The sequence below is a fragment of the Eptesicus fuscus genome, chromosome 6, assembly GCF_027574615.1.
Source record: "Eptesicus fuscus isolate TK198812 chromosome 6, DD_ASM_mEF_20220401, whole genome shotgun sequence".
NCBI classification, from domain to species: domain Eukaryota; kingdom Metazoa; phylum Chordata; class Mammalia; order Chiroptera; family Vespertilionidae; genus Eptesicus; species Eptesicus fuscus.
Genome location: NC_072478.1, coordinates 17,489,690 through 17,511,379, shown reverse-complemented (window position 1 = coordinate 17,511,379; position 21,690 = coordinate 17,489,690). Strand labels below are relative to the sequence as shown.

Sequence of the window (21,690 nt, the reverse complement as noted above, 5' to 3'; positions counted from 1 at the left end):
TGGGTAAGGGAAGTGCCCTGGTGTTCTCCAGGTGCCACCTGTGTATGGGGATAGGCCAGGGCTAGGGAGCTTGTGGGTTGTGGGTATAAGACACCAGCCCTGGGGGTCACTGTGCCACGCCAGCTTCCTGGCATTGCTTCTCTGAGCCTGTTTCTTCCGCCATGAAATGGGACCAATAGCCCCAAGTTCTGGTGGTGCGCTGTGATTTCAGATTAGGCACATTTGCAAAGAGTTTCAGTAAAATGCCAGGCTGTGGCGCTGCTGAGGTGTTGGCGGGATCATTTGAGTTTTCTAGTTGTTTCTTCAGAGCGTCCAGTGCCGTTAGGGACTTGGGGGAATCGGCTGCGCATTGGTGTCACTGTCTGCTTCTCATCGCAGCTTCAGCTGGCCAGGTTCTGCAGGGCCGGCTCTGACCTGGACGGAGGTTCACCTACTTAGGTTCCTCCGCTTTGGAGCCCATGAGGCGACACCCCCCCACACCCCACCTCCCCTCCCAGCCTCTAGAGGGGGCCTGGACTCTCCCGTTTTTTGTTTTTTTTTTAAATATATTTTATTGAGTTTTTACAGAGAGGAAGAGAGAGGGATAGAGAGCCAGAAACATCGATGAGAGAGAAACATCGATCAGCTGCCTCCTGCACACTCCCCACTGGGGATGTGCCTGCAACCAAGGTACATGCCCTTGACCGGAATCGAACCCGGGACCTCCCAGTCCGCAGGCCTACGCTCTATCCACTGAGCCAAACCGGTTTCGGCTGGACTCTCCCGTTTTAATGGAACTGAAGAAACCTCTGTCTGAGCTGAGCAGCTTCCCAAACACCAAGTCTCCTGAGAAAGTGACAGCAATTAAAACAGTGTGTCATCTACCCAGGAATTCACAGACAGGTCGCTAGGAAAGAATCCAGAGACCTCCAAAGTCCCCAAAGAGATGGGATTTGTCTAACAGTTTCCCAACCCCTGCTCCACTGATTCTCGGAGCCCAGTTCCTTTGGGGGTGGGGGCTGTCCTGTGCATTGCAAGGAGTCAGGAGGCACCCCTGGACTCCACCCACGAGGTGTCGCTATCGCCCTCCACCTCCCAGATGTGGTAAAACTGTCTCCAGAATTTCCCGCGGGACAGCTGTGCCCCTGGTGAGAGTCACTGGACTAAAGTGGCTCATAAACCAGTGGGGAAAGGACCCAACAGGCAGTAACCAAGGAGTCAGGTGTCCCCTCCCACCATCCTCACAAACCACCAGTGTACCTAGATATACCACCATTAGGGTAGCCGAAACCGGTTTGGCTCAGCGGATAGAGCGTTGGCCTGCGGACTGAAGGGTCCCAGGTTCGATTCCGGTCAAGGGCATGTACCTTGGTTGCGGGCACATCCCCAGTGGGGGGTGTGCAGGAGGCAGCTGATCAATATTTCTCTCTCATCGATGTTTCTAACTCTCTATCCCTCTCCCTTCCTCTCTGTAAAAAAATCAATAAAATGTATTTTTTTAAAAACAAAACAAAACATTAGGGTAAAATATAGAGGAACAAGAGCATGGCCATGGGGCAGGGAAATCCTGCAAGACAGAAAACGATGTGGTGGCTTCAAAACAAATATCTTCATGACAAAAGCCACCCTAAACCAAGTTGGAAAATAAAATGGGACAGCAAGAGGCACTGACTTGCTGTGTGACTTGGGGTGAAGGGGATTCAGTGAACTGATAGGTGTCAGGCACTCAGCACGGGGCCTTGTATACAGTTGGCACTCCATTATGGCTCCTCTATTCCCATGCGACATCCAGTGATCCTCACCTCAGCCTCCATATGGACCTCTTCCTCCCCTACAGCGACAAGGAGTTCATCCCCTGACTCTCCTCCTCCTGTGCTGGGAATACTGCCCAAGCACCCGTGTTCTAAGGAGGAAGGGGAAATTGGGGAAGCAATCCTGGAAGGGCAGGCACCTGCATCAGCCCAATTTGCAGATGGGGAAACTGAGGCTCAGGAGAACCCCCTCCCCCTGCCCTCTGGTCACCCAGCACAGGTCCGGAGGCTTGGATTGTCACTTCTTTTTATTGAGTTACAGGTTGAGATGTGCAGGTTCTGTGGCGCCAGTGCCCCCATTCTGCCCCCTTAGACAACAAAAGCTACCAACGCCAGGGAATGGGAGTGGAGGGGTCTTGGGTAATGGGGCGCCCCCTCCTCCCAGGGTCTCTGGATTAAGCATGGCTAACATGTAAGACAATGGGGTGGGTGTCGCCTCAACCATGACCATGGCCTTGGCCTTGTTGGGCAGGGGGCTTCTGTACAAGGTCATCCTCTACGAGAGTCCCTGCTACCGGCAGGATGGGCCCCATATTGGTTGGGCCCCACAGGATGCAAGCGGAGGAGCGTGTGTGTGTCCACCTGGCTCCCTGGAATGCCACGCCCAGCCCAGCCAGCCTAGGGGCGTCTCCCCAGGCTGACCCCGCCCACCAGAGTTAAGGGCCTGCCCAGATCTCCTGGCTGCAGACCCAGCAGCGCAGGCTCCTGCTCTTCCTCAAAGCCCTGCTGGCCCCGCAGCTACTTCTTCTCAGGAGGCGCAGTCAGGACAGTAGGCGGGGGCTCGGGCTCCCAGAGCAGAAATTCATGGAGCAACGTGTTGACCGTCTCTGGACACTCCAGCATCACCATGTGGCTGCCTTCATCGATGAGCTTCAGGAAGGCCAGAAGCAGGATCTGTAGAGGATAAAGGCTCAGGGCGCACACCGCTGGCGGCTCTGTGACTCCTCGCTAGCCACCCAAGGCTTGCAGCACTGGGAAGGCCCTCCTGAAGTCTACCTCATTGCTGCACTTTCACCCCAGGGGGAGCTGGAGGACAGCCTGTCACCCTGCTGGAGCCCAACTCAGGATTTCCCAACCCCAGCACGACTGACATCTGGGGCCTGATTGGTCTTTGCTGGAAGGCCATCCTGTTTCTTGCAGGGTGTTAAGCAGCATTCCTGGCCTCCACCAGCAGAGGCCAGTAGCACCTCCGCACCTCCCCACCTCTCCACCCCTAATGCAACAACCAAAAAAGTCTGCAGGCATTTCCAGGTTTCCCTTGGGGCTGGGGGAAGGGAGCAGAATCCTCAATCCTCACTGGTTTAAGAACTGCTGGTCCAGAGCTATGCCAAGTGCTAATGATCCTAAGACCCCTTTTTGGCAACCTCTGATCTAAAGACCTGCCTGGCCTGCTCTCCCAGAGTTTTGTAGCCCACCCCACTCACTGGTCGCTTATACGAATCCCAGCTGTAAAGCGCGCCTTTTTATGTGCATAATCCTAGCTGCTGGGCAGGGCAGCCCTACTTTCTGGATTTCTCAACGCTAAGCTCCCATGTCCCTGGGGCTGAAAAACACGGATGAGTCCCTCTGGGGTGCACGAGGAGGGTTGGGGGTACAGTGGCCAACGTGCTGAGCCCCTACCTCAGCCATGCGCTGGTCTTCTTCCACCGGAACAAACTTGTCATGCATGCCATGGACGAGCAGGACAGGCACAGTAAGCTCAGCATGATAGACCTCGTCGCCCTCGGGCCAGTACTGGCCGCTCATCATGGCTCGCAGCACGAAGGACGACACATTGAATGCGTTGCCCTCCTTCAGTAGCTGCTTCTCTTTGGCCCCTTGGCGGGCAAAGCCAGCCCTGGTGGTAGGGACGCACTGCTGGGAGTCCTGGTGCCATTGGCCCACCCAGGCTGTCCCCCCACGCTAGCCCCAGCCATGCAGTTTCCCCTCCCACACAACTCGGGGAGGTGCCAGGGTCTGCCAGGACTGGGGTCACTCACTTGAGGAAGCTCCACGCCAGGCAGGGTGACAGGCAGTGCAGGACACACGTGGGCATGTTGAAGATGGAGCAGAAGCTGGGCTCCAGTGCCGTGGGGCCCCCGCCGTTGATCATGATGACCTTATGCACCAGGTCTGGGTACTCGTGCGCCAGGAACGTACAGAAAGAGACACTGCCCAGTGGGGAGGTGGGGTTGAAGGGTGGTGGTCAGAAGGGTGCAGACAGTGAGGGGGTTAATGTACACCCCTTACCCAGAGGCAGGTCCATGAAGGCCAAGATTTTTCCCCTAGGGCCCATGGACATTGCGCGGGGACGAGGGATGGGTTGGGCATTTGAATGTTCTGAAATTGTGAGGTGTGTGTGTGTGTTGAGGGTAGAATGTGTGTGTGTGTGTGTGTGTGTGTGTGTGTGTGTAGTATATATATATATATTATATTTATTTTTTTTAAGAATCCGAACTTAGAACTTTCAATAGATCCCCAAGGTACCATGACCTCCAAAGGAGTAAGAGTTACCTATTGCCAATTGTTGGGAAAGCAATCTGATTGAACAAACCCTTTGGCTGCCCAGAGGAAATCACTGTGTCCTGTGTACCCCTTCCCTCTGGTGTGCCACATCTGCCTGCCTTATGCAAGGTGGAAGGGTCTGCCCGAGGAGCCCCCTCGGTCAGCTCCTCATTCCTTCTAAGGGTGACCACTTGTTGTAAACTAAATTTACAACTTTGTAAATTTATAAAATATTTTGTAAAATTTTATGGGAACACAGCCACCCCACTTGTTTACAATTATGGCTGCTTTCCTGCTACGACATTAGAGTTGTGAAGTTACAACAGAGACTGATGGATGATTCACAAACCTAAAGTATTTACTATCTGGCCCTTTAAGAAAAAGTTTGCCAGGCTCTACTATAAAAAGGGATGATGGGACAGGCAGAAGTTGGGTGGACCCGACTGTGCCAGTGACTCACTGAATGCCCTTGGGCAGAACGCTTAGCCTCTGAGCCTCCATCTCCACACGTGTGAAAAAGTAACTATGCTGACCTCATAGCATTGTTATGGGATCACAGGAGCCTGCGTGGATGAGTGATCATTTAATTGGAGAAATCATTTAGCATAAGCATCCACTTTGGGGGTTGTTATCCTATAAACAAATAAGAGCTGTTACCTCCCAGCCTGGCTTCCTTTCTTTCAGAAGTTTATGTAACACTTCTTTTTCTTGTCTAATTGCATAGGCTACAACCACTAAAACAATTATTCTCAACCTGGCTGGCTGATTGGATTCTGCCTTTCCTTCTGGATAAAGGAGGGAGTGGTACCACTTGACAGTGATCAGGCACCCAGGCCCAGAGCCTTCCATAGAGTGAACTCTCATCTAAATGCTAGATGGTTGCCCTGGCCGGCTTGGTTCAGTGGATAGAGCATCAGCCTGCGGACTGAAGGGTCCCAGGTTCAATTCCGGCCAAGCGCACGTGCCTGGGTTGCGGGCTCGGTCCCCAGTGGGGGGCGTGCAGGAGGCAGCTAATCAATGATTCTCTCTCATCATTGATGTTTCTATCCCTCTCTCCTCCCTTCCTCTCTGAAATCAATAAAGAAATATATTTATTGAAAAAAATAAAAATAAATAAATGCTAGATGGTATTATCTATCACTCCTTTAAGGGAGGGTGAATTACAGCAAACTGTGCCTTGTAAAGAGAATTTATGGGATTCCAATTCGCCTTTCCCTGGGGCCCTTGGGATCTCCAGGGCAAGCAATTTTTGAACTTAGTGGGAGACATTGGTTCTCAGCCAGGGGTAGTTCTGCCCACCAGGGGAACTTTGGCAGCATCTGAAGACATTTTTGTCATGATCATCACTAGACCACGTGCCAGTGCTATCTAGTGGGTAGAGGTCAGAGATGCGGCTAACCATCCTACGGGGCGTGTGAAAGCCCCTCACAGAAAAGAATTACTGGACCAAAATTGTCAACAGTGAGAAACACTGCTTTAAAACAACAGCACTGATGGTAGGAATCCCTGCCTTGTGCAGATGTTAATGGGATTTTTTCAATGAGGAAAATCAGTGTTTTGTGATGGGGGTGTCCAGTATCTGTCAGCCCCTCCCCCTTACCTCCACCTCCCCCCGCACCTCCCCAGTTGGCTCACCCGTAGGAATGCCCAATGAGCACATTTCGCTTCTTGGCATAGCGCTTGAAGATGGCGCGCATGTCCTCTGCCAGCGCATAGAAGGTATAGGCTGCAGCCACCTGGGGCGCCGAGCTGGCCCCATGACCGGCCAGGTCCGGAGCCACCACCTCATAGCCCAGGCGCACGAAGAAGTCCAGCTGCTCCTTCCAGATGGCCAGGGAGCCGCCAACACCATGGATGAAAAAGAGCACCACGTCGGCCTGTGTGCCCTTGCAGCTGGTGATACGCTTCTCACAGTCAATGTGGATGGTCCTCTTGGGGCGCCGGGCTCGCCGCCGTCGCCCGCCACTGCCACTCCCAGCACTGACTGGGCCCGAGCGGCCATCGCTGCCTGACGGGTCTGCCAGCTCCACCTCTAGAGAGGCCGGAGGCTCCCCGGAGCCATTCTGCCCAAGCAGGAGGTCAGCTCTCGGTGCCCGGCCCAGGTTCTCCACCAGTAACCTCCCGTTCCGGTACACAGTGATTCGGCGCTGGCACCGCACCAGGCCAGACCGGTCCCCCTGCGCTGTATCGGGTGGTGGTGGAGGTGGGCTTGGAGCTGGAGCAGGTCCAGCGTGCTTCACCCGCAGCACGCGGCCAGGCTTGACCTCCACGAAGGTGTAGCCATCGCTGGACTCAACACTCTCCAGTGGCCCCACTGCATTAGGTGGTGCACCCAGGAGACAGCAGAAGATCCCATCGGTCACCCCGGTCAGCATGGTGTGACCTGTGAGTGGGGAAGACAGCTGAGGGGTCCTAGAAGCTGCCCCCTCACCATCCACTTCCCACACCTGGAGCACAAGTCACCCTGGGAGGCTCCATCTAGGCTCCAGTTTATGGAGGATCAGGGCCAGCCAAGCACCCATATGTTCGTTCTGTCTGGCCCAGCCAGCATGGCTCAGTGGTTGAGCATCACCCTATGAACCAGGAGGTCATGGTTGGATTCCTGGTCAGGGCACGTGTCAGGGTTGCAGGCTCGATTCCCCAGTGCGGGGTGTGCAGGAGGCAGCCGATCAATGATCCTTTCTCATCATTGATGTTTCTCTCTCTCTCCTTCTCCCTTCCTCTCAGAAATCAATAAAAATATTTTAAAAAAAAGAAAGAAAGAAAGCCCTAGCTGGTTTGGCTCAGTGGGTAGAGCGCCGATCTGCGGACTGAAGAGTCCCAGTTTCAATTCCAGTCAAGGGCACATGCCCAGGTTGCCGGCTCGATCCCCAGTGGGGGGTTGTGCCGGAGGCAGCCAATCGATGCTTCTCTCATCATTGATGTTTCTATCTCTCTCTCCCTCTCCCTTCCCCTCTGAAAGCAATAAAAATATATTTAAAAAAAAGAAAAAGAAAAAGAAAAAGGAAGATGTTCTGTCTGGTCAGCGCCTGCATGGTGGTTCACCATTCTGGTCTATCCTGGAGAGGAAGGACCCGGCTATGGCTGGCCCAAGAGGCATTTATAGGGAAGGTGGTGTAGTCAGGTGGACCTTCCTGGGGGGGCAGGGGGGGGCACTATGGCCCAGTCCGGAGGATCTCCCCCAGCTCAGATTTAAAGCAGTTATGGTTTCCTAAGCCCATTCATTCATTTATCAATCCATTCACACATGCACTCTTTCATTAACTCACTGTCACTGAGCTAGCATGTTCTGTGCGTCTCTGAAGGCACCTGAAAATGCCCCAATCCCAAGTCTCTAAACCTGGCTCCTGAAAGGTAAGGCCCTGGGGGACAAGGTTTGGGATTGAGCTCCAGAGGCTTTGTTCATATCTCTCCAAGACCATGGGGCGCTGGATCTGTTTCACAGAAGGACAAGCTGAGGCTCCAACCCTGGATTCTGGGGGTCTGATACACAACCCCTAATGGTGGAGATGAAGATGGAGAAGGCAGTGTTCTGCCTGGGGGCTTCCAGGTCTCCATCCTGTTCCCTGGGCCATCTCTCCCGTGTCCATGGCAACCACAGGCCGTTACATAACTCAAGGGGGATATGGGCACATCACACCCCCATTGTCTCTAGGGCCTGGAGATGGGACCAGCCCCTCCCCCACTCGCATCCTTGGCGCCGCGGGGATAACGACTGCCGCCGAAGGCCCTCGGTGACCCATACTTGCTGATGGAAGGGGAGCAGGCCGCACCCCCCACTTCTGGCGGGTCCCAACCCCAGATTGCAGAGGGGGACACCGATGCGCCACGCCAGGCCCCCTCCCTAATGCCAGGCCCCTACCTCCCGAGTGCCTATCAGCACTGTGGCGGGGTCAAGGCCACGGGGGCTCCACGACTTCCTAAGAACCCGACTTTGTGGACACCCCCTCCGAAGTGGACGCCCCGGAGGCCTCAATATCCCCCTCCCAGGGCCCACTCCCCGCTCACCTCATCGAGGGCTCCGGGCCCGGGGCAGGGCGGAGGGGTCCCGGGCGGAGAAGCCAGCGTCTGCCTGCAGGAGCCGTTTACATGTTGGCGCGGGGTCGGGCCGGGCGCGTCTACGCGGGACGGCGCGGGTCTGGAATGGTGGTCAACGAGGGGGCATCCCACCGCTGCTGAGCAAACCGGCCCTTTAAGTGTCTCCCCGGGGGGGCGGAGCCGCGCGCCGACCGACGGGCACCTCCGCCAATCGCAGCTACGGACTGACCTGCCCTAGTTAGACTATCAATCGGAAGCGGCATCTCGGAATGGGGGCGGGCTGCAACTGCCCAGCCGCTTCAGGGGCTTGCAGAGGTGGAAGGAGGTTTGGGGCCTGGCCCCGGGCCGAGAAGGGGTCGCTAGTTGGTGCTGGAGGAGCTCAAGGAGGCGGGGCCTGGAGCCCCCTCGCTGCTAATAGGATCCCCTTGGCCAGCCCCTGCCTCCGAACTGCCCTGTCCTTTCCAAACGAAGCCCCAGGCCCTTCTCTCGGTGCTGACCTTTCCCTGTAGAGACTTAAAGATCTTTACAATTTCAGGTGGGGAAACTGAGGCGCATAAAAGGCACAAGGTCACAAGACTAGTGGAGGAGGGTGGGCAGAGATGGGATTTGGATCCACGCTTGTATGATTCTAAGTCCTGGAAATGTATTCCTTAAACCTTTAAACAGAAGTCTTGGCGCTATGGGCAATTAGGGAATTGGAGTTCTCCAGATGGGCCACTTTAACCAGTGACTCTGTGGCCCCAGCTGGAGTCAGAGAGCCCAGGGTCCAAATCCACCCTCTGCCCTTTGCAGATATATGACCCCGGGCAAGTTGCTTCCCTGAGACTCCATTTATTTATCTATGCAATTAATCTATCTCCTCATGAGTTCTCTATGCAGGTAAAACAGCTCGGTAAGCGCTCGATACTTTATTGGCATTATTGTACTGGTGAAGTATTGTAGTGGTTTGCTAAATGACAATGCGGGTAAGATGGGCTTCAGAGGACAAGGGGTTAACCATTCCTTGTCCATTCCCAAGTCCTAAAATTTACTGCCAGAGCTGGATTAAGTCCAGCCACCCACTCCTGCCCACTTAGAGTGCTTCTGGGATAATATCCATGCAGCAAACACACACTCCCTCCCCAAGCTGGGAGAGGCTTGGGTGCCGGCAGGGACTCAGCCCCAAGCCTGGCCCTTGAGGGGCCCCAGGCTTCTGGGAGAGTGTGGGGAGAGTTACGTGGGGGCAGATTTGTGCCAGAGAGAGGAACAGCATTTAGGGATACAATATCAGAGAAAGGGTTTTTTAAAAGATGAATAGGAGAGTACCAGGCAGGGGAGGGCATGGCTGAAAGTTAGGGTGTGTTCACATGTCTGCCAGAAGAGCTGAGTATTTTCCCTGGGACAGTGGGGATATATATATATATATATATATATATTTCAGAGAGGAAGAGAGAGGGAGTGAGAGATAGAAACATCAACGATGAGAGAGAAGCATCGATCGGCTGCCTCCTGCATGCCCTACACTGGGGATGGAGCCTGCAACCCCAGCATGTGCCCTGACCGGGAATCAAACCTTGACCTCCTGGTTCATAGGTCCACGCTCAACCACTGAGGCACAGATCTGAGTATTTGAAAAATCCTGGCCTGGTGGCTCGGTTGGTTAGAGTGTTGTCCTGTGCAACAAAAGGTTTTGGATATATATATATATATATATATCCTCAGGTGAGGATTTAAAAAAATATATATTTTTTTAAGTTCTAGAGCTCCAATGGGGGCACCGCCAAGGACAAGCTTGCAACTTGACTGGAAACTGGATTGCGGAGAGGAGCAGGGATCACCCCTCGGACATCAGCCAACTCGAACTCAGGCCTCCTGGGCTTAACGCCAAGGGGCGGAGACTTGGCTGCGACCAGGGGAAAGCTGCCAGCCAACTGTGTACCATCTGCCGGGCTCCCGATGGCCGTGGGAGGTTCAACTAGCCATTTCCTGCAGCTGTCACCAGCTGTGCCGCCGCCACCCCGGGGTACCCTCGGCCAGTGGACGGGAGGAACTACAACTCCCAGCAGATCGCGGGACATAACGAGCAAGCCTAAGAAGTGCCGTTCGCCAGCTCCTACTGGTCCACACGAGAAGCTGCACACACCTGCGGGTACGGCCGCTCACGCCTTTGGCACGCAGGAAGGAGAACTACAATCTCGGAGGCCCCCGCGGCAAGGGGGTTAGAGAAACTACATTTCCCAGAAGTCTCCGTTCCGCAGCTGCGGAGCCTGTGGTTTTCGGAATAGCTGACTCGGACGGGCCGCGTGATCCGAGGGTAGACATGGCTCTCTTGGGCAGATCCCTGAGTCGCCAGTTGGGTCCCGTCAGTAGGGCTATACAGGATGTCAGGTGAGTCCTCAGGGGGGTTAGGCTGGTATCGGGGGGCTGGGGCCAGCTGTTTACCGACTACACGACTTGCCAGTGACTTTGCGCAGTTCCTGAGCGCCTTTTGCATTTAGGCTCAGTCCCTTCGTGGATCGGGAGCCCAGGCTGAGAGAGGTTGAGCGCCCAGCCAAAGTCACACAGCGCCCCCTCTGACCTTTCTCGCTGTCTCTGCCCTTGCAGGCGGCTCCAGCCCCAGACCTTGTTGCGGCTACCCGATGCCTGGGGACTCCCCACCACGCAGCCGAGCCGGGGCAAGGCACGCGGGAACGAGTACCAGCCGAGCAACATCAAACGCAAGCACAAGCACGGCTGGATCAAGCGCTTGAGCACACCGGCCGGTGTCCAGGTCATCCTTCGCCGCATGCTCAAGGGCCGGAAATCGCTGAGCCATTGAGTGCGACGCTGCCTCTGAGACTGCCCCCTCCCATTAAAGCCTTTCCCTCGCTTCAGACCTCTCCTGCCGCTTTTTGTGAGGAGGTTGGATGACTCAGACAGGAGTCCTCCCGTTTTGGGGTTGGCCCAGGGCAAAAGTCTGGGGTTGGACTGGAAAGGGGAATAGGAAGTCAGAATCCAACATTATGGCAACAGTCCACGAAATAGTACAGTGAACCTCGTTGTGTACCCACCCATTTCTGACCACCAATTACCTACAGTCCATCCTGCTCCCTCCTGTTTTTTTTTAAAATGTATTTTATTGATTTTTTACAGAGAGGAAGGGAGAGGGATAGAGAGTTAAAAACATCAATGAGAGAGAAACATCGATCAGCTGCCTCCTGCACACCTCCTACTGGGGATGTGCCCGCAACCAAGGTACATGCCCTTGACTGGAATCGAACCTGGGACCTTTCAGCCCGCAGGCCGACGCTCCATCCACTGAGCCAAACAGGTTAGGGCTGTTTTTTTTTTGTTGTTGTTGTTTTTAAAGCAAATCTCAGGCATGGTGTTATTTCTTATGTAAATATTTAAGAATGCATTTCTCCAAGATAAGGACCCTTTAAAACATAATCACAAAATTTCTCACACTTAGAAAAAATAATTCCTTAATATCATTAAATGTCTAAATTGTCACTTGTCTTACACGTCACGACTTTTAAGAGGTCTGAGAAAGCTTGTAGGGGAGTGGGAAGGGTTTGAATGCTCCACCTGCCCCTGGGGAACGTGCCACATGACCCTCAGCAAGACCTTAGCCCTCTGAGGCTCATTTGGCTCCTATAAAATAAGGCATTTCTTCTTTGCTCTGTTCTTAGAGTAATACTCACGAGCTTCCACTCAGTAACTTATTCCGTATTTCCTATGTATTGGGTCCTGTCCTCACCAGGCTGTCACTTGAGGGGTGGGTGGTTGGGGCCTGATTTGTACCCAGCCAGTCTGGACACAGCAAAGTCAGGGCTATGGGAGCCCAGAGAAGGCGCCTGACTTGGCTTTGGGAAAAATGCAGTCCAGATTCCTGGAGGAGGTAGCAGGGTCTAGAAAGGACCCAAATGGAGAGGGGCCTGGACAGAATCAGGATAAAAGGTGGACAAGGGAGGCTGGAGGGGCTTAACATTTGGAGCCCAGGAGGTGGGACTGGATCCATTGGGGGCTGGGGAGCCATGGGAAGTGTTTGAACAAGAGAGTCTGATTTGTGAGTTCAAAGACTTTCAAAGAACTAGTGCGGGAGCTGTTTAGATATGCCGAAACCCCGGGGAGGCTGGGAGTGTTATGGTGGTCCCCCCGTCTTCCGGGGCTGCTGTGGGAACCCGATAAGACATCCTATGAAAAAGCGTAAACTAGAAAGAGGAAACACTGGCTGAACCTCCTGGAGTTGCGGACTGCAAATCCCAAGAGGCTTCGGGGGTGCGGCCTCCGCCCACTTCCGGATTTTATTGCCCTATCGCTTCCAAGTCCCGGGCGGGGTTTTGCTCCTTCAACCGAACTTGACCACGAAGAGAGGCGTGGCAACCAATGCGTCCGTGACTTATCCGTACCTGGCCAATGTGAGCGCGCAGAGACCGTATATCCTGGGGCGGGGCTAGAGGATGGACCAATGACGGGAGGGCGACGCCGCCATCAGGGCAGGCTGTAGCGTGGCTGGAAGTTACTGTGCGGCGGCGGCTAAGAAGGCGGCTGGGGTGGCGGCGGCGGTGGCTGAGGCAGTAGCTGAGGCGGCGACAGAGGAAGCAGAAGATGGTAAGGGCGGCCGCCAGGCCCGTGCTACCCCTTCGCTCCACAAAATGGCGCCGCGGGCCCACCCACCTCCAATAATTCCCGAATCCCCCACCTCCCTGCCAGGCCCTTCTGGCCCGGCCCCGCCCCTCTCTCTGACCTATGGCCTTCGACCCCTGGGTCCTGCCGAGAGCTTCCTGCTGACCCCTCCCTGGCTTCTCCGATCCCGACCCCACCTAGGATTCTAGGCCCGGACACCTCATTCATTTCCGGGTCCCGGGTCCCCTGAAATCGCCTGGGGTGGGGATGGGGTCCCCTGAGATTCCCCAGCCCTAGCCTAGTCCTCTGCGCGCCGGGCCTTGGGCCGCTCCTACTCAGTAGGGCGGGGGAGGGGGCTTGACATCGTGACATGCGGGGCTTTGTCGCCAAAGGAAGTGCGACATCGCAGACTGTTCTGGTCCCCAGAGCCCTGACCCCACCTCCACCATTCAGGGCCCTGACCTGTCCTCAAGGGGGAGCAACTTCATCTCTCCGATCCCCAGACCCCCTTCCTGGTAAATGTGAACAACAGTAGTCCAGACCTCATAGGGTTGTGACAATTTAGGGAATTGACATCATAAAGGGTTTAAGACAATGAACAGTTAACAGATAAGCCGTGTGGTTCAGGGTGGGTGACATTCTCTCCTACCTGTCTTCACATTTTGAAGTGGGGATAATGCCACCTGGTAGTTGGGAGTTTAAAATCCCCTTTGGGCCGTTTGCTCATCCTGGATTTGGGTATGGTGATTCTTGGGGGTTAGGTTCCCCAACCTGTAAAGTGGGATGTTGACCCAGCTTCAGAGTTGGGTCACCCCACCTGCCACTGTTTGGCATCCCCAGGGCTGACGGAGTGATGGAAGCTTTTGTCTGGATAAGTCAAAAACTCCAGGGCCCCAGCCCACAAATCACAGTTCTTGGGATGGGGCATGGGATGGGCAAAAGAAGACATCTGGTCAGGTAGGAGATGGGAAAGTGGGTTCCTAGAGTGTGGGTACCCAAGCCTGGGTGTTTTTTTTTTTTTTTTTTAAATATATTTTTATTGATTTTAGAGAGGAAGGGAAGGGGGATAGAGAGATAGAAACATCAGTGATGAGAGAGAATCATTGATCGGCTGCCTCCTGCACACCCCCCACTGGGGATTGACCCCACAACCCAGGCCTGTGCCCTTGGCTGGAATCGAACCTTCAGTGCACAGGCCGACGCTCTATCCACTGAGCCAAACCGGCTAGGGCGAGCCTGGGTGTTCTTGATTTGTCACTGCAGCCTCATGGCCCACACCCAGTCCATAACAGGGCTCTGCTGGCTCCGCCTCCAGAACACATCCTGAATCTGTCCTGGGTCCCCACCGCGGTCCCGGACTGCCATCTCCTGCCTTGTTGCCTGCCCCAGTCTCGTCTCCTTTCTGGTCTCCTTGCTTCCATCCTGCCCCCCTGGCAGATCGCAATTTATCTGAAACTAGAGGTAGTTTTTGAAGATGGAAATCAGATCCTAACACTTTTCTAACTTGAAAAATACTCCAGGGTCTTCCCTTTGTAACCAGATGAAGCCCCAGTCGCCAGGCCTCCTGCCCACCTCTGTGATCTCATCTCCACTCTGTACTCCTTCCTTGAGCTCCAGCCACACTGGCCTTGTTTTCACGTTCTTACACGCCAAGTCCCTCCCACCGTGTGCCTTTGCACGTGCTGTTCTGCTGCTTGGGATGCTCTTCCTCCTGTGAGCATCACCTCCTCAGGGGGCCGCGTTGTGACTGTGGCCTCAGTGTCTCTCTTCTCTTTGCACACCACTTCTTTTCCTCCTCTTGCTTTGGTTGGGTTACTGTTGGGCTCCTCTAAAGGGGGTTGACACACAGATGTTCAGTGAATGTTTGCTGAGGCAGTGGATGGCTTCTGGGCCCAGCTGTGGCTGGGATTTGTCTGGCTGAGGTGAGGATTTCTCCCTGTGTCTGAGGCCTTGTTTTTCTGCGAAGCTGACAGGAAGTACAGGCAGAATCCTGTCCTCATACATTTATTCAGCACAAATGCATTGATGCTAACAGGTGCCTTCTAGGGGGCTCTGTGCAAAGCTCTTTCCCTGTGTTGTCTTATTGAGACTCAGAACAACGCTGGGAGGGGCCCTGCCGTGACCCCCAGTTCACTGGAGAGGCTGCCAGATCACACAGCCCGGGAGGAGCCCAGCCAGGACTGAGTGCAAGTCTGAGGCTCCCGTGTCTCACCACTCTTGCTGGCCCCATGTGAGCCCCTCAGGCCCAGGGTGGAGTTAGCCCTGCCGTACCCTCTGCCCTTAGGGGGGTGCCAGTCCAGTGAAGGAGGTGGACAAGTAGACAGATGCCCTCCTTGGGGTATGAGAGTGGCTCTGGCAGAGGCCCCTGAGGGGTGTGGCGAGGGAAGGGGCAGGAGGGGTTGGTGAGGTAGGTAGAGAGGTTGGCAGGTGTTTCCACATGGAGGAAAGAGGAGCATTCCTGGTTGGTGCACAGTATGGGCTGAAGGTGTGTGGCAGGAGGCCAGTGAGGACCAAGCCCAGCCAGAGCTGTGGGAGGCTTTGAGCCAGGACAAGGACCACTCCGCATGCTTCAAGTCTCGGTGCCGTATCATTGCTGCTCGGCGGCCCTCCCTAACTCCCCCCTTCCCCCTCGAAGATCAGCAGACGTACTCTCCACTGTCTTGGGCCTCACGCATCACATTGTACCCTGTCCTCAGGGCCATTTTGCATTCACTGTGCAGCTCTGGTCCATGCCTGCGTCCCCTGCATTGGGTACTCCTAGGGCCAAGAGCAGGTCTGTTGGGCCCTCTCAGTGCCCTGGTGCAGGCCTGCCACATAGTAGCAGCTGAAGAAAGCCTGGTCTGGCTGCATGAAGCTGGACCCCTAGTCTCAGGCCGAGGTGGGACAGGGGTCCTGGGAAAGGGAAGGCAGGGTTGAGGGGCTTTGAGCTGGCTTTGGAGGAGTAGGTCACCCAGATGAGAGAGCCACCTCCAGGGAGGCTTGTCCACATTCCAGCATCCCTGGCGGGCGTGTCCCACCCAAGGTCTCATTGGGGCTCCCCCAGAGGTGAGGACACCTGCTCCTCCCTGCCCCAGATGGTGGGGCAGATCTGAACAGTGGCTTCCTCAAGGATGCGGCATCTAGGCTCAGGCATGGGGATGGACAGTGCCTCCCCCCGCCCCGCCCAGGGGATGGTTATTATAGCCTCTTGGGGCTCTGAGCCCTTGGATTTCAGACAGGAAAACTGAGCTACTGGCATGTCACACAACAGGAGCTTGGCTTCTGAGGTTGGGCAAACCTGGATTCAAATCGCCTTCCTCATTTTTTCGTTGGGGCCAGATGAGTGCCATGTGACCTTTCTGCCTCAGTTTCCTCATCCTGTGATAGAGATTCCAAGTCGGGAAGCTCCTGGCCCAGGGCAGGCCATGTGGGAACCCCTTCCGGGCTGTCCCTTCCAGCCATGATGGCAGTGTTGCACTCGTGCTCTACTGGGCAGTCTCTCCCTGCCCACAGCTCTTGGCCTTTATTCCTCCCCTTGCACACCCATGCTCTTGTGCCTCAGTTTCCTGAGGTGGACATGCCCTCATTGACCTTTATTTGTCCATCTTGTGGTTGAGTCTCGTCCCTCCTGCCCCCAGAGTCAGGGTCCTCCTGCTCCAGAGCCATCGCCCTTGTTTGCTCAGCTGACCCTAGAGTGTCAGGGACAAAGGACTTTTCAAGAGTTGGGCAGTGAATGAATTCTGTTGCTGGCTCCCCAGCACCTTGTGGGCCTGAGACCTCTGGCGCTGAGTCTCTGCCCCAGGCAGCGGGTGGCAGGGAGGAACAGCCTGCTCTCTCTGTCTCTGGCCTTCACCCTGGGAGGCCTCCCTCTTCATGGGGAAGCCATTAGGTGGGGGTACCCCAGGAGCAGCTCCTGAGCTGACTCCAAGCTGCACAGAGCCTTAGGGAAAGTCCAGCCAACTTGAAAAACCTGACGCTAACATATTGAAGTTGGATTTCTGAGTTTTCTTGGAATTCAGAATCTTGGGTTTCCAGTTCTGTGTCGTGGCAGCCTGTGTCCTGGTCATCCTGTCCCCTTCACCCAGGCCTCTAGTCCCCACCCCCATTTCTTGCCATGCTGGCCCATGGGTTTCTTGGGGTGGACAAGCCAGGGTGTCTATTAAAGGTGAATAAACGGAGATAAGACTGGGAGTTTAACATTCAACAAGCATAGAGGACAGATCTACAGTTGGATGGGCCTGGTCTGACCCCCCAACCTGCTGCTTGCTTCTGGTATGACTTTAAACAAATGGTCCGTGCTCTCTGAGCCTCAGTTTCCCCACCCCTTGCCAGGGCACAGCTCTGTTGTAAGGACTCTGAGGTAGAATGTGCACTTCCCTGGGGTTGGTTGCTTTTCTCTGGTTATTGCAGTGTACACATCAGGTGGCCAACTCAAGCATGTCTTCCGGGAAACGTACAACATCAGAAAGAGGGAAACTGGAAGTCGCTGGAAGCCCCGTCCACCACCGCAGGGGCTCCAGGGCAGGCCCCTGCAGGGTTTATCACTTACCATTTTTTCTGTCTTTCAGGCAGATTTTTTGAAAGGACTGCCAGTCTACAACAAAAGCAATTTTAGTCGATTTCATGCTGACTCTGTGTGTAAAGCCTCGGTGAGTGCAGGTCCAGGGAGCTAGCGGGGGAGAGGGGGTTGGGGGTAATGTGCACCACCCCAATCAGCATCTCACTAGGAACAGGGGCCGATCTTTAAGCCTGACCTCACCTAAGGTCTTCGTGCATCTTCTGATCTGTGTTGGAGGGTGGATGCTGAGTCAAGGGGTGAGGGGACCCTAGTCAACCTGCACTCCTAACCCACCTCTTCTGGACCCTCCCTCAGAATCGACGCCCCTCAGTCTACCTGCCCACGCGCGAGTACCCATCTGAACAGAGTAAGTATTCTCTGTGTGACTAAGCTCATCCAAGATGCTAAGAGGAAAGGATGGAGGGTGGTGCAGGAGGTGTCTTGTGGGACACTGGTCAGCTCCCAGACGTTGGGAGCAGTGGGAAGTGTGGCTTTCTCACAACCTTTCTCACCTCCACACGCTGGCATCCATATCCAGCCCCTTGTCTACCGCTCACTGACCCTCTCACCATCACCTGGCATCAAGTCAGGTGTCCCCTGTCAGCTCCATGACACCCCGAAATGAGTACTATGGGTTAGGGACCCAGCCCAACCCAGGATGGGCAGCATGGGGAGGGGTTGTTCAGGTGGAGGGGCCTGCAGGGAAGGGCAGGGAGCCTGCCGAGTGGGAGGTTACCATGGCCATGGTGTTTTATTTTAACCATGAAAAAGAATCCACATGGACCCAGCTGGTTGGCTTCTGTGGTCACGAGGGCTCATCTATGTAGATCTGTGCTCCCGGTTGGTCTGGGAAGACACACATGTGAGTCTGCAGCCAGAGCTCCTCCCCACTACAGGGTGGAAACCCGAATGCAGTAATGGACTCTGCATTTCTGAGAAAGAGGGACCGTAGAGCAGTTGGCTCGGGCCCCTGGAAGTAGCTTTGGGCTTAGGAGGGAAAACCCTGGGCTTCCTGAAATCTCCTAGGTTGGGGTACTGACTTGAGTGCCAGAAAGGCCACTCAGGGCAGAGATGGCCCTGGAGGCGAAGGAGGGATGAGCACTGTCCTGGGCGGGGCAATGCTGGCCAGGAGGGAGGCTGGGCCATCTGCAGCCATCTCTCTGCAGCCTCTTCCTGCAACTTTGTCTTTCCTCCTCAGTCATTGTGACAGAAAAAACAAACATCCTTTTGCGCTACCTACATCAGCAATGGGACAAAAAGGTAAGGCACATGGGGTTTGGGTGCTGGGACTCGGGAAACACAGTGCCCAGCACAGGGCCTTTGAGTTGGGGAAGGACGTGGGTCTGGGAGATGGGTCTTGAGGGCTGAATAGGAGTTTGATAGGCAATCCAGGAGAGGGAGCAGTGTTTCAGAGGAGGGAATGGCTGTGTAGAGGCTACAGAGCTCATGCTCAGGGATGGACAGGGGCTTGGCCGGCCATATCAAGGCTCAGGCATCTCCAAGGCCCAGCTCCCACAGCCTGCAGCCTGCACAGTCCTGGCGGCAGCGTGATTCTAGTGTGATTATTTGGAATCTTTGTTTAGTGGTAAAAAATACACGTGATTAAAATCCAGGCCATACAAGAGGTTGTGGCTGCCATGGAAAGTCATCTCTCCTCCCCCTAAGAGACTGCCTTTATAACATGCAGGATGTTTTTCTCTTTCTTTATTGAAAATCTCTACATGTTGTTGTTGTTTTTAAATATGTTTTTATTGACCTGAGAGAGAGTGGAGCATCTATCGGCTGCCTTCTGCATGCCGCCTATTGGGGATCACACCTGCAACCCGGGCATGTGCCCTGACCAGGAATTGAACTGGCAGCCTCTCGGTGCTTGGGATGATGCTCAACGGAGCCACACCGTCCAAGGCTCTACTTGTTGTTTTATAGCGAGCTCAGTTTGTTTTCTCACCTAACATTGAACATCTGGTAGCAACCTGCTCTGGGAAAGAGGAAGGGGGACCCCATGAAGTAACTGCTTAGAAAACGCGAGCTCCTTGCCCACACTGGCCCCTTCCTCAGCCCCACAGGCTTTAATTCTCCAAAGTGGGGAAAGCAGGTATTCCCACACTGGGGCCACTTTCCTCTTCTGTGGCCGTGCGTGGGCTCCTCCGAGGGCTCGCAGGGCCCTCGGTGCTTCAGCAGAGTGCATCGTTCCTCCGCGCGTTCTGGGCCACATGTGGTCATTGTAGACCGTGGCGACTCCTTGCAGTGCCTGTCCCAGGCCCAGAGCTCCAGGGGACTGGGGCTTGGTGGGGCAGGTCCGGTGGTGGGAGGGGCTGCCCAGCTAGGGCCCTGGGTTTACTGCCCTGCTCCAAGCCCGTATCTGTGACCCCGGCAGCAGGATTTGGAGAAGTCACTTAAGTGAAGTCTCAACAGCCCTTCTCCTTCCCTACCCCCCAGAACGCTGCCAAGAAGAGAGACCAGGAGCAAGTGGACCTCGAGGGCGAGAGCTCAGCGCCTCCCCGCAAGGTCGCACGGACCGACAGCCCAGACATGCACGAGGACACTTAAGACTGATGCTCCCCCATAGGTGCCTCATGTCTTGTCTGCTCCTCACCCGCCTGCCGTGTGTAAGCATCCTGCCCACCCTCCCCACTGGTTCGCCTACCCACACCCCGCCAAGCACACCACTTTCAACCTCATAGGAGCCGATGTATTTATTTTCCTTGAGTCTTTATTTATGCTGTAAAATGTATCGAGCGATGGTTAAAGGGGATGTCAGACCCAGTAGTGTGATGTTGGTAGATGCTTCTTGAAAAACAACATTGTTATTCATTACTCCACCCCACCCCAAACCCCCTCCTCCAGCTCCCCAGTCCTTCTCTGGAGAACCAGAGTGTGTCTTCGAGTGTCTAGAGCTAAGCCCTGCTGCAGCTGGGTGACAGGGGTGGGGCCCTTCCCGCTTCCATCCCCTGGTCCGGCCTTAAAGACTTGGCCTTGACGCCCGTTCCACCGGGATCTATGCCGTGCCCGGACCCTGCTCAGAGTACGCCACAGGAAGAAGTCAACCCTTTCGGATCATTCTCTTAAGTCATTTTATCATGGACTGGTGCGTGCTCAGTGTCCACCCCAATAAAAGGATCTTTCCTACTTGATCTTGAGTCTTTGCTCCACGTGCCTCAGCCTCAGAGGATGGAGGCACTGAGAGTTGTTCCATCATCACCAAGAGGAGCCAAGAGTGGCCCCAGGACCAGCTGGATCCTCTTGTGGGCTTGCTGCGGCCATCTTGCTCAGAGCCAAGACCTGCCTGGACCCACCCTTCTGCTTTACCTGCCAAGTGTCCCCGAGGATCAGGACACCCCTCAAAGACAGTCCACACCACCAAGGACAGAGCTGTGGTGGATCCCACACCCAGGACATTTGACAAGCAGGGTGGCACTGTGGAGACAGCCCAGGCGGCCTGGTTTCATGAGCCCCTGGCTCCAAGAGAAGGCACACGGAGTGCAGAGGAACATAGGGGCATTCAGGCTCCAGGCAGGTTTGAGGTCCTGAACACTGGGCCCAGGACCCCGGGGAAGGCTACTTCTCCCGCCTCCAGCCCTGAGTGGGGGCTGTGGTATTAGAGGGTGGTGAGGGGTTGGGCCATGGAGCTGGAGGAGGTGCGTGCCCCAGATTATCCTCATGGAGGATAGGTTGCTTGCGCTTGGGTTTGGGCTGTCCAGCACCAGGTTCCAGGGTAGGCCACTCAGTTGTGCCATGGGGCCAAGGGGTTTTGCTTCCCAGTTCTGGGCGGTGTTCAAACCATGGGCTCAGTGTTGGGTACCTGTGGTCACAGGGCAGGTGCTCAGGAAATGCAAACTTGATGGTTTGTGCAGAGGTGGCTGAGTCCCTGGAAGCGCTCTGACCCGCTAGGAATCCTGGTCCCAGGGGCTGGTCTGACCATGGGCAGGCAGGTGGCATTGCTGTTAGTGACTGAGAAGCTGTCGGGACATTAGCTTCAAAGCCTTGGGGTGGGGCAGAGCAGGAGCAGGCAGCACCCACACCCTCGCCTACTTGGCCCTGGTTCCCCTTTGTGTCTTGCTATCCTTAGTGGGGGTCCCACAGCCATTCTCCACCCAGATCTCTTGGGTGTAGGCTCCTTAGCTGCCCACTCCTGCCTTTAGGTCCCTCCTTACAATGCTCCCTCAAACACCAAACTCTGCCTTCCCACACCTCTGTGCCTTTGCACAGGCTGTTCTGCCTCCAGTGAACCCCAGTTTCTTTCATGTCCCTCCA

General features: G+C 55.1%; 3 protein-coding genes across 6 annotated transcripts; 2 read left to right on the top strand and 1 right to left on the bottom strand.

Moving 5' to 3' along the window:
* Positions 1 to 2,020: 2,020 nt before the first annotated feature.
* ABHD8 (abhydrolase domain containing 8) lies at positions 2,021 to 8,454 on the bottom strand. Of its 2 annotated transcripts, none has more exons than XM_008157801.3 (5): positions 8,283 to 8,454; positions 5,910 to 6,657; positions 3,770 to 3,940; positions 3,411 to 3,627; positions 2,021 to 2,684 (listed from the first exon to the last, which is right to left on the bottom strand). In XM_008157801.3, exons 2-5 carry the CDS (start codon positions 6,647 to 6,649, stop codon positions 2,529 to 2,531), a joined length of 1,284 nt encoding a protein of 427 aa, XP_008156023.1. In that variant the 5' UTR covers positions 6,650 to 6,657; positions 8,283 to 8,454; the 3' UTR covers positions 2,021 to 2,528. The 2 variants fall into 2 exon arrangements, with proteins under 2 accessions (XP_008156023.1, XP_054573269.1); XM_054717294.1 differs by lacking the exon at positions 8,283 to 8,454 and adding an exon at positions 7,544 to 7,811.
* A 215-nt stretch (positions 8,455 to 8,669) lies between these two features.
* Positions 8,670 to 11,164, top strand: MRPL34 (mitochondrial ribosomal protein L34). Its single transcript, XM_008157800.3, has 3 exons — positions 8,670 to 8,847; positions 10,047 to 10,679; positions 10,896 to 11,164. The coding sequence occupies exons 2-3, from the start codon at positions 10,612 to 10,614 to the stop codon at positions 11,107 to 11,109; spliced, it is 282 nt and encodes a 93-aa protein (XP_008156022.2). The 5' UTR covers positions 8,670 to 8,847; positions 10,047 to 10,611; the 3' UTR covers positions 11,110 to 11,164.
* A 1,367-nt stretch (positions 11,165 to 12,531) lies between these two features.
* DDA1 (DET1 and DDB1 associated 1) lies at positions 12,532 to 20,570 on the top strand. Of its 3 annotated transcripts, none has more exons than XM_054717292.1 (6): positions 13,330 to 13,414; positions 17,447 to 17,527; positions 17,752 to 17,803; positions 18,208 to 18,298; positions 18,635 to 18,696; positions 19,876 to 20,570. In XM_054717292.1, exons 2-6 carry the CDS (start codon positions 17,502 to 17,504, stop codon positions 19,984 to 19,986), a joined length of 342 nt encoding a protein of 113 aa, XP_054573267.1. In that variant the 5' UTR covers positions 13,330 to 13,414; positions 17,447 to 17,501; the 3' UTR covers positions 19,987 to 20,570. The 3 variants fall into 3 exon arrangements, with proteins under 3 accessions (XP_008156020.1, XP_054573267.1, XP_054573268.1); XM_054717293.1 differs by lacking the exon at positions 13,330 to 13,414 and adding an exon at positions 13,459 to 13,527; XM_008157798.3 differs by lacking the exons at positions 13,330 to 13,414; positions 18,208 to 18,298 and adding an exon at positions 12,532 to 12,884.
* The last annotated feature ends 1,120 nt before the right edge of the window (positions 20,571 to 21,690 follow it).

What these genes read in the sequence shown, in the direction of transcription:
- DDA1 (XM_054717292.1), top strand. Translation starts at nt 17,502, where the DNA reads ATGCTGACTCTGTGTGTAAAGCCTCG. An exon ending in ACTCTGTGTGTAAAGCCTCG is followed by an intron (nt 17,528 to 17,751) that starts GTGAGTGCAGGT and finishes ACCCTCCCTCAG; the next exon opens with AATCGACGCCCCTCAGTCTA. An exon ending in CGAGTACCCATCTGAACAGA is followed by an intron (nt 17,804 to 18,207) that starts GTAAGTATTCTC and finishes ACCATGAAAAAG; the next exon opens with AATCCACATGGACCCAGCTG.
- MRPL34 (XM_008157800.3), top strand. Translation starts at nt 10,612, where the DNA reads ATGGCTCTCTTGGGCAGATCCCTGAGTCGCCAGTTGGGTCCCGTCAGT. An exon ending in AGGGCTATACAGGATGTCAG is followed by an intron (nt 10,680 to 10,895) that starts GTGAGTCCTCAG and finishes CTGCCCTTGCAG; the next exon opens with GCGGCTCCAGCCCCAGACCT.
- ABHD8 (XM_008157801.3), bottom strand. Translation starts at nt 6,649, where the DNA reads ATGCTGACCGGGGTGACCGATGGGATCTTCTGCTGTCTCCTGGGTGCA. An exon ending in CTCATTGGGCATTCCTACGG is followed by an intron (nt 3,941 to 5,909) that starts GTGAGCCAACTG and finishes CCCACTGGGCAG; the next exon opens with TGTCTCTTTCTGTACGTTCC. An exon ending in AAGACCAGCGCATGGCTGAG is followed by an intron (nt 2,685 to 3,410) that starts GTAGGGGCTCAG and finishes TATCCTCTACAG; the next exon opens with ATCCTGCTTCTGGCCTTCCT.